The sequence below is a fragment of the Esox lucius genome, chromosome 11, assembly GCF_011004845.1.
Source record: "Esox lucius isolate fEsoLuc1 chromosome 11, fEsoLuc1.pri, whole genome shotgun sequence".
Taxonomy (NCBI): Eukaryota; Metazoa; Chordata; class Actinopteri; order Esociformes; family Esocidae; genus Esox; species Esox lucius.
Window position 1 is genome coordinate 43,727,837 of NC_047579.1, and position 14,747 is coordinate 43,742,583.

General features: G+C 45.8%; 1 protein-coding gene across 2 annotated transcripts in view; it reads right to left on the reverse strand.

The window, feature by feature from the left end:
* Positions 1 to 2,645: 2,645 nt before the first annotated feature.
* ttyh3a (tweety family member 3a) overlaps positions 2,646 to 14,747 on the reverse strand; it is a 56,905-nt gene continuing 44,803 nt past the window's right edge. Inside the window, exons 10-15 of one of the 2 annotated variants that reach the window (XM_013136092.4) lie at positions 14,290 to 14,382; positions 10,177 to 10,313; positions 8,021 to 8,197; positions 7,348 to 7,423; positions 6,763 to 6,867; positions 5,345 to 5,414 (exon numbers count right to left, since the gene is read on the reverse strand). In XM_013136092.4, the coding sequence (XP_012991546.1) occupies positions 6,784 to 6,867; positions 7,348 to 7,423; positions 8,021 to 8,197; positions 10,177 to 10,313; positions 14,290 to 14,382 (567 nt within the window). In that variant the 3' untranslated portion in view covers positions 5,345 to 5,414; positions 6,763 to 6,783. Of the gene's footprint in view, positions 5,415 to 6,762; positions 6,868 to 7,347; positions 7,424 to 8,020; positions 8,198 to 10,176; positions 10,314 to 14,289; positions 14,383 to 14,747 lie in introns of both variants that reach the window. The other variant, XM_013136090.4, reaches the window with a different exon arrangement.

Here is a 14,747-nt window from a genome sequence, read left to right on the forward strand (position 1 = left end):
TTTAATTGGCACATTAAATAGCATATCAACAGCACAATTAACTATACAAAACCAAAGCAAGAAATTCGGATTTGGCGCAGATGCGTTCAGCCAAAACCAGTATATCATAACGTGTTGCTAAAAAAATGCCTCGGGTTGATGTGAGACATTACTAGACCACATTGATGACAGTGTAGAAGTAGCCAGCAGGAATGGACAGCTGCTGAGGTCATCTCCTCCAGCTGTTCCCTTCTCATCCTACTGCTGAAGAAGCACTGCCTGGATTTTATCGTTCCATACTATGCTGAAAAAACACAGCACATACTATTTTAACAAGGATTTGTTCAACATTTCTTACATTTTATGTTTGAACAGTTTAATTGTGCAGGCTGAGCTCCTGACAACATCAATTTCTAGTAAAATTAGATGGTTAAATATTTCTTTGGCTCAGGATCTTTGTTGCTAGAGGCCCCATTCCCTCTTTATTCATTTCCATCCCAGCTTTCCAACCCCCTGGACAAACTAGACAGCGTGCCAGTCTTGGAGAGACAGCTGCCTGGCGGGATTTGACAATGCTGGATCTCTGTCCAGTTTGTGACACTGACCTCTTGTCTGCTGGTGGCCTCGTGAGGTCATGCACACAACACAGCCTTTTAACTCCAGTCAGTGGGACGAATAGCTTCTCAGACTCCTGAGACAACAGAATATCCCAGAAACAGACAGATAACAGCACAATACATTTGAGTTTGCACTCATACATACACTCACCTAAAGGATTATTAGGAACACCATACTAATACTGTGTTTGACCCCCTTTCACTTTCAGAACTGCTTTAATTCTACATGGCATTGATTCAACAAGGTGCTGAAAGCATTCTTTAGAAATTTTGGCCCATATTGATAGGATAGCATCTTGCAGTTGATGGAGATTTGTGGGATGCACATCCAGGGCACGAAGCTCCCGTTCCACCACATCCCAAAGATGCTCTATTGGGTTGAGATCTGATGACTGTGGGGGCCATTTCAGTACAGTGAACACATTGTCATGTTCAAGAAACCAATTTGAAATGATTCGAGCTTTGTGACATGGTGCATTATCCTGCTGGAAGTAGCCATCAGAGGATGGGTACATGGTGGTCATAAAGGGATGGACATGGTCAGAAACAATGCTCAGATAGGCCGTGGCATTTAAACGATGCCCAATTGGCACTAAGGGGCCTAAAGTATGCCAAGAAAACATCCCCCACACCATTACACCACCACCATCAGCCTGCACAGTGGTAACAAGGCATGATGGATCCATGTTCTCATTTTGTTTACGCCAAATTCTGACTCTACCATCTGAATGTTTAAACAGAAATCGAGACTCATCAGACCAGGCAACATTCTTCCAGTCTTCAACTGTCCAATTTTGGTGAGCTCGTGCAAATTGTAGCCTCTTTTTCCTATTTGTAGTGGATATGAGTGGTACCCGGTGGGGTCTTCTGCTGTCGTAGCCCATCCGCCTCAAGGTTGTGTGTGTTGTGGCTTCACAAATGCTTTGCTGCATACCTCGGTTGTAACGAGTGGTTATTTCAGTCAAAGTTGCTCTTCTATCAGCTTGAATCAGTCGGCCCATTCTCCTCTGACCTCTAGCCTCAACAAGGCATTTTCGCCCACAGGACTGCCGCATACTGGATGTTTTTCCCTTTTCACACCATTCTTTGTAAACCCTAGAAATGGTTGTGCGTGAAAATCCCAGTAACTGAGCAGATTGTGAAAGACCGGCCCGTCTGGCACCAACAACCATGCCACGCTCAAAATGCTTAAATCACCTTTCTTACCCATTCTGACATTCAGTTTGGAGTTCAGGAGATTGTCTTGACCAGGACAACACCCCTAAATGCATTGAAGCAACTGCCATGTGATTGGTTAATTAGAGAATTGCATTAATGAGAAATTGAACAGGTGTTCCTAATAATCCTTTAGGTGAGTGTATATCACCTCTTGTTGTATGTGCATGTGGCGTGAACACACCCTCTCCGGGAACAGTGCTGGGACAGCTCCCAAGGGAGAGCCACCCGGCCCGGTGCTGTCAAACGCAGCCCTTGAATGCAGCCCGGCTGCCACCCCCTCCCACAAGGCTCACCTGCCCCCTAATCAGGCCTCGTCAATGGGAGACTAAAAGGGTCCCCAGTAAAGCAACCCGAGTACAAGACCACAGAACGGGATGCTGTTCCCCACCCCCAAGGTTTTACTTCTGTTCTGTTTTCATTTCTTCCACTGTTTGGTTAAACAGGGCCCAGTACACGGATACCGGACCCCATTCCTCCCAAACCGCCACCTGGGAGGCCGTCCACAGCTCAAAACCAACCAGAATCGGTTGAAAAGCAACATCTTTAGTGTCAAGAAACAAGCATCACATCGGAGAGCTGAGGCAAATACATTTACAGAGCTCCATCGTACATCCTGTGCAGTTCTGCTGCAGCCTAGTGTTAGTTAGAAGCACCTCAGCCAAGCAATATAGGGGGAAGCAATACAGCAACACTCTTGTTCAAGTACCCTGAAAAGCTACAGATACATAATTTTTAAGTGGGAAAAGAATATCAAACGTTCACAAATTATAAATTATGCATTTATGTCTATTTGATGATCAACAATTCAGCATATAAAGACACAAATCAGGGTTCAACAGTTATGGTTGGTTTAATTTCAAAACACTGAATTCAAGCTGTGCTATTTCAGCAATAGCAAAGAAATATATAAAAACATTGAGTAATTCTACAGTGAAATCTTAATAAAAACATTGCGATGAAAGACCATAACTATTTACCGTATTCACATAAATGAAAGAAAGATTTTGTGCTTGCTACACATCCTAATATATTGCAATTAAAACTAAAAAAGAATCAATGGTAAAAGAAATTGAATGAAGGAAAATTATATTGCTGTTTTACCAGTTTTTTCCCCAAGTTTTGTACATTGGTCAAGCATTAAAGAATACAACTACTCCTGTACTCCAGAAAAGTCAGATTGCATCAGCACTAACAAACGGTCTTTCACACATAGAGAGTAACAAATACGGTAATTTTCAGTTTAAAATGTAGGGCTCATTTTTCTCATTTGGTTGCTAAGGCAACCACAGTGCTGTGAACTGTACAAACAGGCCTGTGAGACATTTAAAAACCTATAGGAAAGGTAAGGTGTTGTGTTTGGTTATTGGCACAGTCTGGAGAAATAAACACAACAGTCATCTTGATCACAAAAGCAGAAAAAAAGAGGCGCCAAGAGAAGCGGCAAATAGCAACAATGCAAATATTTCATTTCAGGAGGGAAACAAGTCCACACATGATGAAGTAGAATGCTTCAAATGATGTCAGCTTCACCACAGCATCTCCTCATTCCACCCCCAAGTTATCTATGCTTAAACATATTTGTGACAACATGACGCATTGGGTGGTCCATATGCAGATCTCTTAGCCCCTTTGACATGCAAAACTGTACATGAGAATACATGTATACCACACCTGATAGGAACTACTGATAAATGGACACTGGAAAGACACTCTGGTCCTACAGCAGGGCTCAGCAGAGCAGAATGTTGAGGCTTCCAGAGATGGTGTGGACCGGCCGCCGATTCCCACGACGGTTAGGGCGATGGGAGACTGGGAAGCAAATACACGGACCACTATATGCAGAGCAACACCAACACCGGCACAAGCTATCTGGCTAATAGAGAAAAGCATTGCAAATTACTTTTGAAATGAAAACTTGTTATCATCATGGGGGAGGAAAGCTCTGTCTTCCGTTTAGTTTCTCAGCAATCAGGAACCAGTCCTCAGCTATCGGTTGAAAAAATCAGTTTCCTTCAGTATAAAACTCCTTTCCTTGTCTACATAATCTTCGGTTATGAACAAAAAACTGTACCACAGAAGTGTGTGTGAACATTCGGTTGACCAACTGACCAAACTACTGTATTGAGAATGGCAGTTGTGATAACCTCAGTTTGTAAAAATGTGATGAGACAACACAGTGGGCCACAGTGGAAATCAGAGCACTGGAAATTAAGTCCATGTTGTTTTTCCCCCAGAGCAAAACTCCTCAGTTTGAAATCCATGTAGCTACACTAACGCAAGTGGAATAGTGGCATACACAATCGCTCCCATGGCAACCGTCATTTTTGAGGGAAACATCTGCCATAAGCATGCAGGTCAGGATCACTGTACAGTTAAGAGGTCCCAAAATGTTGCAGTCAAAGACCCACTGTAAGACATTCTGCAGGAGACGACTGGTTCCAATTCCAGTCTGAGATATAAGACAAATGCATATGCAAGAAGTAATCTCAGCTCATGCAATGATATGTCCATGTAAACTGGTCAGGAACATGGAATGTAATATAACAACACTAACGCTAATGCCCTTTCATGAGATCGGGCGTTCCACTGGTCGTGTGGCAAGTCCTCCAGATATCAGGATAACGTGAGATTCTTCACTGTTAGAGGAAAAACTGGTCCTAGTTGGGGAACAGTAGTTTCTAGCAATTATACAGACGTGTGTGTAAGGCATTGCTCACAATCTCTTACAGCAATGAGAGAGTACAGTACATAGAATCACAACAAACAACATCCCTATTGAAATGCACCACCGGGGTCCAGTTGTTCCTGTAAGTCCTAACCACCGCAAGGGCAGTTACGTTTCAATACCTGTTGATGCGTTTCTCTCCTAACAGAACTAGTGGTTTTTGTACAGAAATGAGGACACAAAGTGAACCCATAGTGGCAGACACACAAAATAATAACCAATGTGTTGTATGAAAACCCCCATGGATAAGATCCTCACACGGCAGCGTCAACGTGATCCTGTGTTTGGTGGACTGATCAGACTGAGGAGTGGAACGGTTAATGGAGGCCAGTCAACACGGCGGCCTGCACTGTTTCTGGGCCACTAGGAACCAACAACAGTGTCACAGCGTTCTGGAAACCACCAGACGGGCCGCCGTCTAAGAACATCACAAAAGGGCCTCCAGACGACACAGCGATGACAGCACAACTGTTTATGTGATGGGCAGGCCTTGTTGTGTCCATTTCTCAGCTCCGCTACCAAAGCACACTTCAGAAACATGGTGTCAGGCTCTGCCGTTTCATGTAGGTGCTGGGGTCGAGGAGAGGGGTGAGGAGACGTTGTGGAGAGGGGCGAGGAGAGGACCAGTAGGGGCGATGAAGAGATCAGGTTCTGCACCGGAGAGGGAATGTTGATGGCAGTGATGAAGAGCTTCCAAAGGGCTAGATGTTTCCCCTGGCCTGTCGGTTCCCTGGGCCGGTCTACAGCTGGGCGGCCTGGTGGTGTGGCGTGTGCTGGTGTGATTGGTGTGCTGAGTCATGTGCTGGGGGCGGGGTGGGGGTGGAGGGGGCGGGGCCACTGTTAGCCAGGTACTTGGCCCTCATGCTGGACGTGTACTGGTGACAGACAGAGAGAAGCAGGTGTAACAAAACAGAACGGGACGACAAATGTAAAGTTGGGAGAAAAACAGATACGTTTGGTTTGCATTTTCGGTTGGAGTGCAGGCAGAAAAGGCAGCAGTAGAAAACACACATCTTAACGAATGAACGGAGGGTTTGGCTGGACAACGTTCTACACGTCACAGGTGGCTACACCAACGCTGGAAACACTCAGAGGCCCATTCTGACAATGCAAAACAGGGACACTTTTCATTCTGTAAACCATCTGTGGAGCCCATGCTGAATGGGACACAGCGCCACGGTTTTGCATTATAGGGATGGGACCATGGGAGTCATTTGGACAGCCTCTTGTGGACACACAGGATCTATGAAGAATCAGAGTTCCTGCCCTCAGATCTGAGTGGAGGAAATCAATCTTCGGCATGTGCATTTCGCTGGGCAAACAGGAACTCCTGACTCAATCTGTGATGGAAGATACAACTGAAATACACATTGTATTGTCAATTCAAGTAACCACATTCCACTTGCCTTACTGGCAACCCACTTGGAAAGTGACTGGAGAAGGTGATTCATTAGAAGGTCACATTCATAACCACCGTAGACCCGGCCCATGTCTGTATACGTTACATAATGAACACCAGACGACATGCATGTACAGTACATACTGTGTGAGACGAGGTGACAGAAGTTCATGCTATCCCCATGGCCCACGTGTGTGTGAGTGTTTTCACAATCAAACCCATAATCCTGGGGGTGGCCAGCATCATGCTCCACCCCCTCCACTCCCCCCCCAGGTGCCATTCCAGCCTCTCCTGCCCACCTATGGGCTTGTGTAGGCCAGGAAAGACACACAAACACTTGTGGAACTAGCTGACAACAGCACGGTCTTCCCCATGGTTGAAGAACCACACACCAGCAACTAAACTAGCACTGGTTCTGAACCAATAAGATATTCTGGCAGACCTACAAGCATTAACGATGGGATGGAGTTGTTCCCTTCAGCAGTAACTTGTCGGTTGTGGTCCCCAGTGGCATCGATAACACAGCACCAGCTAATCTCCAGGGCCTCCCTGTTTCAGGAGGAGGGGAAATCAGCACATTCTAACGGTCGTGTTCAGCCTGACCCTGCTGCAGTGCTGGGGGATAGCAAGGCACGTTACCCAAGGCCACAGTCAAGAGACGTTAAGGGAGATCAGCAGGAAGCAGACACTAGCAGGAAGACAGTGGGGTACATAGCCCTGGTCAGGGAGGGGGCGGTCGGAGTGGGGGGGCGGGGGTACACGCGGTTTGGGGGGAACACAAGCCGGTACGTGGAGGAGTGGGGAGGGTGGGGCGTTGTCTGTACCTGTTAGCATAGCGTAGAAGGTTACCAAAAGGATCTCTCGTTCGCCGAGGGCTTTAACTGCCAGCTGTGGCGGCTGTTACTGTCCGTGCCGGCAGTCAAATACAACTGTGTGGGTTTGCAGAAAAGAGAAGAACAAGGACAAGAGAGAGTATAGAGGGAGATAGACACCAGCGTCTGGGTCCAACAGACAGCGAAGAGGAGGCGGGGCCAGGGACCTACAGCGACCACTCCCAAAGACTCATTCAGACTCCAACCTAGGAGCTGGTCATACTGACGTGTCAAAGTAGAGGCCGACACAACAGCCCTAAAAAACTGACACAGCATTTCCGAAATCACGCCCCGATCTGGCAGACTTCACTTTGTAAATTCGTTTTGTAAATTAGGGAACTTGTTTAAAATGTGTTTTTTTAATCAGCCAAACAAAGAAGTTTCAGGGGCCATGTCTTACTCCTTATTCATCATGGTGTATGACATGTTCTCCGGTTAAGTGCTGCTGAATCATTATCCTGTCCTACACAACGGCTGCCAAATGACCCCATCAGCGTTCTGTCCGTCAGCCAGAAGGGAAGGAAGTGGAACTCTTACCGAGGGAGGGGGGGACTCTCTCCCGATCAGTGGAGTGTTCTCACACCGCGGGTTCTGGAAGTTGGCATTCTGGGTCCTGTGAATCAAAACACACACAGACACACGCACACACACACACGCGCACACACACACACACAGCTTTAACACAGGCAATGGAGAAACTACTGATACAAAACAACATGCACACACACTCTCCCACGCAGAAAACCTCACCGACCCCTCAAGACGCCTTCAGTTCCACATTAGCACGTAGCAGCCAGACATGTTCCATGATACTATTTAAACCCATACAGACAGGCTGTAGCGTCTGATTCCCCCACGCTGATCCAACCCCCCCACCACCCCACCCAGGTCCTGAGGGCTCCATTCATAAGGCCGACAGCCTCGGGTTTCAAAAAGGCCACAGCTGGACAGAAGCAGCTGCATCGGCCGCCAGAATGTGACCCTCCACGGGTGAGTTGGGCCTCAACTCTTCTCTGCCAGGGGAGCCCCAAACGTGTGTGTGTGTGTGTGTGGGAGGGGGGAGGGGTCACATGGTGTGGCACATTCCTCCGCCCTCAACACCACCCGCCAGAAAGCGGAGGGGGAGAAAACATCCGGTGACCCGTTATCGCCCCCCATTCCCCCAGTGACGGCCGTTCAGATGGACACTTCGCGGCGGTGCCGTACTCACATGTACTCTGTGACCGGGGCGTTGCTGACGGTGTGGGCGGCGGCTGGGAGGCTGGTCTCACTGCCGTAGCTGCTGCCACAGCTGTACAGGCTGGGCATGTGGACCCGGTATAGGTTGTCGTGGTTCTGAAGCCGGCCACCGTGGGCTGTGGACTCCTCGTCACTGTCCTCCTCAATTCTGTAGAACACGGAGAGAGGGAGAGACACAATCACCAACAATTACAATGTCCTGAAATGGAATGGAGGCCAACCAGGGGACACTGCAGAGTGACTTACGTCCACCAGGGGGAGCCCTCACTCTTGACATGGAGGGGAACGGCTGCAGTACAGGCACAAAGGAAATGAAACATAATGGCCACGTTTTCTGTCCTTACTAATTCTTTACTGCTCAAGGTTGGAAGAAAACTGCGTTCTCTTTCAAAGTGGGTAAGCAGCAGCTGAGTTTAGGGAATAAAATCACGCTCCAGTAACTGATTCAGCTTCCACAGAAAAGTGACAGATTCATCTGCAAGAATGGGGATTGGTTTACCTTGCTATTTCTCTGATACTTCCCCCTGAAGCACAATGGTCAAGATATGAAACATGGATAACAAAAGCTGACCAAAATAGCCCTCGCGGTCCTGCGGTAATGAAGCTGATGCTGACATGAGAGATGGTCTCCCTCTAGTGGTCACTCCCCACCTATAAGTTCCCCTACCCCACACAGCTAATAAATGACATCATCGCATTCTGAGCAGCATGCATTCACCCAGAATGAACATCACCAAGACTTACTGCAGTGGGGAAGAAAATATAACGCATTTAAACATTACCATATTCATTAGTGATGGGAGAAATTCATTATTTTTGACCACAGAGTACTGCACTATAATTTTGTGATCAGTCTGGATTACATTTTTTGCACTAGTCAGCTGTACCGGAACTAAAAGGCTCTCTTCCAGCTGGGTCCTTTTCATTGTTTTAAATGGTAAACCAACATGGTTCTAGCTGTGCTATTTTCATGACTCGCTTTCCCATTGCTATCTCTCTTGTCCCTCTCCAGCACGTAGATGCTAATCAGAAGTCAGGAGGTTCTGGAATTTTCCAGCTATCTAACTCACTGTAGTTAATCACATGCAACATAACACATTTGCAAGTCAGACATGCCTGAGTTTCCCTGTTCCAATTAGCATGTGAAGGTGGCATATAATAAATCTTCTATCACTGTTTTAACATGAGTGAAGTCATGCCATATGTACAAGAAACATGACAGTTGTAATGCTAACAGAGCTTGACAGTAACATTTCATTCATTATTCCAGACAATTTGGTGGTTGAGCGGGGGTGTCTAGGGGGCATGTGCAAAGATCAGAATGGCCACATTTATTAACACAACCGTTCCTGTGACAAAAGCAGCAGCAATTCAGCAAATACGATGGAAACACAATCAGACGTCCTAATCCCCAAAAAGCCATCACTTCGGAAAAACACTTTGATCACGCTGATTTCGTGTCACTGGAACCCTCCCCCCACCCGCCCCAGCTATTGGGAGCAATATGTGGAGAACATTGAATTGCAATATTATTGCAGATTCGTACAATCTCATGAGAATTCATACCCGTGAGTATTGGGATAATATTGTATAGGGTCTCTACAGAGTGCACCGTTCATCTTCCAAGGCATTATGTTAAATCCTACAAACCGGCTGTTGATGGTATATTGGTCATTAACAGTGGAAAACTGACTGGATTGGGTACAGTCCGACGCCAGCCTCTCCATGCAGTGGTTGTGATAGGTTTAAGACAGAACGGGATGGGGGGGTAAGGGGCCAAATCTGCAAAAACCCATGCCACTAATAGACTAATAGGCTTATAAAACGGATTTAGCAGGGAACATGTACTGCGGCAGAATCTCCCCTCCTTCTTTCCCCACTTCTATGTTAATAAAGCATAACATAACTAAAACTAAATTACACACTACAGTATTATTGTCTCTTTCTGTGTCTGTGAGGTTTGTGTAGCACAGCAATGGAACCCAGAGGCAACAGCAGTTTCAGAAAAAGCTCAGATAGTCCAGTAAACACAATTCTTCACACATATACTGAAGTGAGACAGGAAGAACAGTGAGGTGAAGTGTGCTGATTGGAGGACGGTGGTGTGGGCGGGAGGCAGCCTCATACCTCCTGGTGTTCCAGGTGTGAGGAACACTACAGACGATGGAGCTGAACATGAGAGCCGTGACAAAGGAGAACAGAACCAAGTAGATCAGGCCCTCCAGTCCATCATAACACAGCCCTGTCATGGCCTGGACATAGTCCTGAAACAACACAGTTAATAACAGTTAATAACACAGCCTTGTCATGACCTGGACATAGTCCTGAAACAACACAGTTAATAACAGTTAATAACACAGCCTTGTCATGACCTGGACATAGTCCTGAAATTTTTTTTAATAACAGTTAATAAAACAGCCCTGTCATGGCCTGGACATCGTCCTGAAACAACACAGTTGATAACAGCGCTGTTATAACCTCTGTATAGATGCTGCATCTTAATTTAATTTAAGCATATCTGGTTTTAATTCAAATCTCGTTTTAATTCAAATCTGGTTTTAATTCAAAAACGTTTTTACTTCATATCCGGTTTTACTTCAAATCTGGTTTTAATTCAAAAACGGTTTTACTTCATATCCGGTTTTACTTCATATCATGTTTTACTTCATATCATGTTTTACTTCATATCAGGTTTTACTTCATATCCGGTTTTACTTCATATCATGTTTTACTTCATATCCGGTTTTACTTCATATCCGGTTTTAATTCAAATACGGTTTTAATTCAAATATGGTTTTAATTCAAATATGGTTTTAATTAATATCCGGTTTTACTTCATATCCGACATATTGACATGAAGTGTTAGAAAGTTCAATGTACAATCTAATCACACCATGCCAGCAGCCTCATCAATAAAACTCTCTACCTTTCCACTGCAATTTTTACTGTTAACAGTTTTCAGATGTGTTTTCTCATATGACATTTACAAATGTCCCCAGTTTTCCAATCTCTCCAAGTAAGGCACCCTTAAGGTCAGAAGCTTATTGGATTTTGAAGAATAATTCACAACAAAACAGTTCATCTGGGAGGTAAAACACCACAATGCCTTGGGAGGAGAACCTTCTAGACCCAACGTATCAATCTGGAGTCCTGGAGCACAACACAGTAACTGGCCAAGTATGTGTTCCGGAAGCTAACGCTGTTAATCAGTACACGAGCGGTACAGGACACAACTAGGTCAGTCTGACGTGAGAGTGTGACACGATGTGACTCAATGTACAGTCGGCCAACATGACGCGACAACGCCAAGAGACACCGCACAAGCAAATGTGTAGCGCTGCAAAGCCTCCCACGGGATCACGGATAAGCTGGTGTCTACCACACTCCTCCGTCCAGTCCCAGCGTAGCTAGGCAACACTGGTCCTGGAGCGCAGCGTGAACTTCATGTCTGGGATTTAATGAACCTGGAAGAGTGTGAGTTTCCAATCCTGGGCCGTCGCAGAACTAAACGATTTACCCAAAGTAGCTCAGTGTGGTGCATAATTGGTACAAATGACCTGTTACCAAGACCAGCAGCACTTCAGAAAACGGGTTACCCGCCACAGGTCCACTCACTTCCCATCGACATCCCGTATACAGTTCATATATGTACTGAATCAACGGCATCTAGGCTGGAGTTCCTCTCTGAAAATACAGCTAACCTGCTGGACATGGTCTGAGAGGCCGGTAACTTTATACTGCCTGGGATTTCCACACTAGGTTTCTTACTGTAACCACTCTACTACTGACACAGGCTGGAGGAGGAAGGTTGGACATGACTATTTAATGATACATCTACCCCAACTCTCATGTGCACCGAGGAGACAAAGCGGCGCAAGACTCTGCTGCAGCTTCTTTCCAACGCAGCAAATAACAGTAATTATTCAAAGAAAAAGCTCTGCGACGTGTGCATTAAACCAGGCGAGATGGTCAGCATGACAAAGGCACAGAGTGAGTGGGGAGTAATAGTCAGGCTTTTAAAGAAAACCTTTCGTGAGAGCACACTTGGTTGTTCAACTCTAGGTATAGCATGTGAAGTAGTGGCAGACACATTTTGGCATCCTCCTGGGTCATGTTCAGTAGTGCACAATGTTCAGGATGAAATATATAATGTAGAACAAAACATCCCTTTCTGACAAGGAATGGAATCATGTCAGCTTTATTCATGTCATGACATTTCTATATGCAACATTACATAATGTTTGCCAACTATAACTGCCCCTGGCCCAGATAGCAAATTTGGCTCACTGGTAGTAGTGGCAATGTATTTTTTTGGTTTCAGATTGGTTATGGGAACTAAGCCCATTTCTGACTGATTAAACAGATACTTTTTTTAAACCCTTTCTGTCAATTGACAGAATTGAAAATGTTACCTGTTCCGGGAATGTTTTGTAAGTAGGTTCTAAGTGCTTTATTCTTGTTCCTTTCATTAATGCTCTAAGAACAGAAATTATGGGTTATTCTGTGTTTCTTTAAGTAAGGTCCTTTAAACAGTCAGTGAATGTTTCAATTAGGCTTTGAATAAAACTGCTAGCTAATTGTGGCTAAACAATTTTGAACTCTAGCAAAAAAGCATCAGTGAGATTGAAACCTTCTGTTCTCTATCCATGGAATCAGTCTATTATGCCACCATCCTCAACACTTTCCTCCCTAAATTGTTTCTTAAAGATGAATTTCAAGATTTTTGGCAAGGGTTTTAAAAGGGCCAAAAGCTATCCCCGCAAAACATGTAAAAGTTTTGGATACGCCAGTAATCAACAAAACCTATCAACAAAACCTATCAACAAAACCTCTAATTTCTTTGAGTATACTTATAGATTATACACATATAAACAACACATTACACCTTGAGTCCAAAATGTAAGGTTAAACAAAATATTTAGCTATTTGCAAGTCCTAGACTGAGGTTTTAATGGAACGTTTTCAAAGTTCCTGGGGTTAACATTGCTGACATAGCGGGTTTAACATGGTGGACACAAAACCATGTTAACCCTTCTGTGTCAGCCATGTTAACCCATCTGTGTCAGCCATGTTAACCCCTCTGTGTCAGCCATGTTAACCCCTCTGTGTCAGCCATGTTAACCCCTCTGTGTCAGCCATGTTAACCCCTCTGTGTCAGCCATGTTAACCCCTCTGTGTCAGCCATGTTAACCCTCTGTGTCAGCCATTTTAACCCCGCTGTCAGCCATGTTAACCCTTCTGTGTCAGCCATGTTAACCCCTCTGTGTCAGCCATGTTAACCCCTCTGTGTCAGCCATGTTAACCCCTCTGTGTCAGCCATGTTAACCCCTCTGTGTCAGCCATGTTAACCCCTCTGTGTCAGCCATGTTAACCCCGCTGTGTCAGCCATGTTAACCCTTCTGTGTCAGCCATGTTAACCCATCTGTGTCAGCCATTTTAACCCCGCTGTCAGCCATGTTAACCCCTCTGTGTCAGCCATGTTAACCCCTCTGTGTCAGCCATGTTAACCCATCTGTGTCAGCCACGTTAACCCATCTGTGTCAGCCACGTTAACCCATCTGTGTCAGCCATGTTAACCCCTCTGCGTCAGCCACGTTAACCCCTCTGCGTCAGCCACGTTAACCCCTCTGCGTCAGCCACGTTAACCCCTCTGCGTCAGCCACGTTAACCCCTCTGCGTAAGCCACGTTAACCCCTCTGCGTAAGCCACGTTAACCCCTCTGCGTAAGCCACGTTAACCCCTCTGCGTCAGCCACGTTAACCCATCTGTGTCAGCCACGTTAACCCCTCTGCGTCAGCCACGTTAACCCCTCTGCGTCAGCCACGTTAACATGGCTGACACAGAGGGGTTAACATGGCTGACACAGAGGGGTTAAAAAGGCTGACACAGAGGGGTTAAAAAGGCTGACACAGAGGGGTTAAAAAGGCTGACACAGAGGGGTTAAAATGGCTGACAGAGGGGTTAAAATGGCTGACACAGCTGGGTTAACATGGCTGACACAGCTGGGTTAACATGGCTGACACAGAGGGGTTAACATGGCTGACACAGAGGGGTTAACATGGCTGACACAGAGGGGTTAACATGGCTGACACAGAGGGGTTTACATGGCTGACGCAAATGGCTGCCTGCCACTTCAGATCACAGAGGTCTGTACCACAAACACACAAGACAGAGACAATTCAAGCACCCCCATGGAGTGAGGATGCCAGCCCTGGTTCCCCTAAAGGCCAGGCAGCTCACCATGTGCAGGCTTCGACAGTCCACCAGGGCAGTGAGCTGATGCAAGCCGATCTCTGTGGTGTTCAGCACCCCCTGGATCTGCTCCAGATTCCCCTGCAAAAAACACACAAACAAGAGTTTAAAAACAGAGTCAACCCTCCATTTAATACAGGAAAATAAGGCCAGGCTAACATCTCAGGGAAAGCTGTATATATCAGAGCAAAATAGGGAATACTTATTTTGGTGTCCTACTTAAACTAGTAAAAAGGTTTTTCTGAAAATAAAAGCAAAGTCGACAAAACTTTAAGAGCAACCTTCACCTTTGGTAGAAATGTAATGGTGCACATCATAACAAGGTACTTCATCTGGACCTTAGGCTATACTGTTTCTCTGCACTAGGTGGAAGAACAAACCAATTCTGGATTCCATTTCACTGTGGACGAACAGTTGGCAGATAACATGTCTAATGGGATATGGTG